We start from the raw sequence: 1,813 nt of genomic DNA on the forward strand, positions 1-1,813 counted from the left end.
TGGGAGGGGGGGGGGCTTGTAAAGGTAGGGTCAACTCTTAAAAGAATTCCAATATTTCTTACACCAACAGATTTTGCTATTCTACATTGGTCTAACCAAACACGCAGTTAGGCATAGGTGTAACTTTTGTGTGTGTGTGTGTGTGTGTGTGTTTTCCATTAAGCGTCAAAATGCATGTTATCCACTACATGTATCAGTTTAGGCGAACATTTTATTTTTCTCAGAACAAGTATGGCTTCGTCTCAGTTACTGTTTATGCTTCTCTTAGGGCGTCCGCAAAAAATCGAATTTAACACAAATTAACCAGAAAAAACTTTTAATACAATATGTATCAGTTTTGTTGTTTTTGCTTGAATGAAGTAGAAAAATATCCCCTACATCGATTGGGGTTGGTCTCAACGCTCAGAAATAATGCCTTTGAGGGAGAATATTTTGAGTGCCGAATGAGGGACATTTTGAATGTCGGAATAATGTTTTTGAAGGAATATTTTGCGCTCAACTTACTATAGCCAGCGCACTTCTGGCCACTTCTCTTCCCCGTACACCCCCAGCCCCTGTTTCTGTACCTGGCCTACCAGTCTGTCCACTGCCCACTACAGGTGCCGGAGGAGTACGAGAGAAGGTACAGTCACATCAAGGACGAGAACCGGAGACTGTACTCAGGTTGGTTTTGTTTAGTAGAGGGTTTTACGGCGCTCGCAACTGCATAAGGTCATATGAGCACCAAGGGGTGGATGTCAACAGAGAAGTCTTTACAGGAAATCAGACTTACTCTGCTCACCTCTCTAGCTTCAAGAGCACAAAGTCTGCTTCGACTATCAAGGCACCCCGGAAATAGCGGGTCACAAGAGTGTGACAAACATACAAAAAAAAGGAGAGGATAGAATGACAATAGTAAGGATTAGGAAAGAAAAAGCAGCAGTTTCCTGTTGTAGATCAGGCACAGTTATGAGCGAGACATTCTAAAATGTGAAGAATACAACCCCGAGGGTACAAAATGACCCCAGGGCGTACGGATAGGGTTAATCTCTCCCGTTCTCCTCCCCAGCTATGGTGGCCGCCATGGACGAAGGTATCGGGAACCTGACCCAGGCGCTCAAGGACAGCGGGCTCTGGGAGGACACCCTGCTCGTTTTTTCCACTGGTGAGTGACAACTGAGTGACCGCTGGGACACATTATGAGCCTGGTGTATCGGTCCACTTGTGAGTGACCGCTGGGCTACACAGTAGGCTTGGATTATCGGTCCCCTAGACGATCTACCGCGATAATGCAGTCAGCCTTAAGTCCCGCCTGACTGTTTAAGTCAGCTTGGCGGCAACCACAATAAAGCGTTCTATCATAATGTCTGCACGGGGTAATTTTCTTCTTCCACTCCCCATCATCCCACAAGTAGATGCACTACATTCGAGAGATCGTGGACGGGGGATCAGACGATAACTTTACTCTAGATCTAGTATAATTGTCGGCTTAGATTTCTTTGCTTGTGAGAATGATTAGTTGGGTTTACACGAAAGTTTAGATTTGGTAACATTTCTTCACTTGAGAAGTAAATAAACAGTGGGGTTAAAATGAAAATTTAGATTTAGCATGTTTTTTGTGTGAAATAAATATTTTGTCATGTCGTGGAAATCAAGAGTTGGGTTGAAACAAAAAGTTTAGAACGATGAAGTTTGAGTCATAATACGTTTTTGGGGACATGCGGAAACAGAAGATTGAGTTGGAATAAGCACTGAGGTCTAGAATAATTAATTATTTGCCTTAACTTTACTAGTAATTCCCTGGTATCTTTCCCGGCCTCCTCACCCCCCCCCC

The 1,813-nt window shown here is 43.9% G+C and overlaps 1 protein-coding gene across 1 annotated transcript in view; it reads left to right on the forward strand.

Annotated features, from left to right (window-relative positions):
• The window catches only part of LOC101864489 (arylsulfatase J), a 13,915-nt gene that overhangs the window by 8,503 nt on the left and 3,599 nt on the right, over window positions 1-1,813 (forward strand). Inside the window, exons 6-7 of the mRNA XM_013089425.2 lie at window positions 552-663; window positions 1,049-1,144. Coding sequence (XP_012944879.1) covers window positions 552-663; window positions 1,049-1,144 — 208 coding nt within the window. The remainder of the gene's footprint in view (window positions 1-551; window positions 664-1,048; window positions 1,145-1,813) is intronic.

Source organism: Aplysia californica, unplaced genomic scaffold (genome assembly GCF_000002075.1).
Source record: "Aplysia californica isolate F4 #8 unplaced genomic scaffold, AplCal3.0 scaffold00949, whole genome shotgun sequence".
Taxonomy (NCBI): domain Eukaryota; kingdom Metazoa; phylum Mollusca; class Gastropoda; order Aplysiida; family Aplysiidae; genus Aplysia; species Aplysia californica.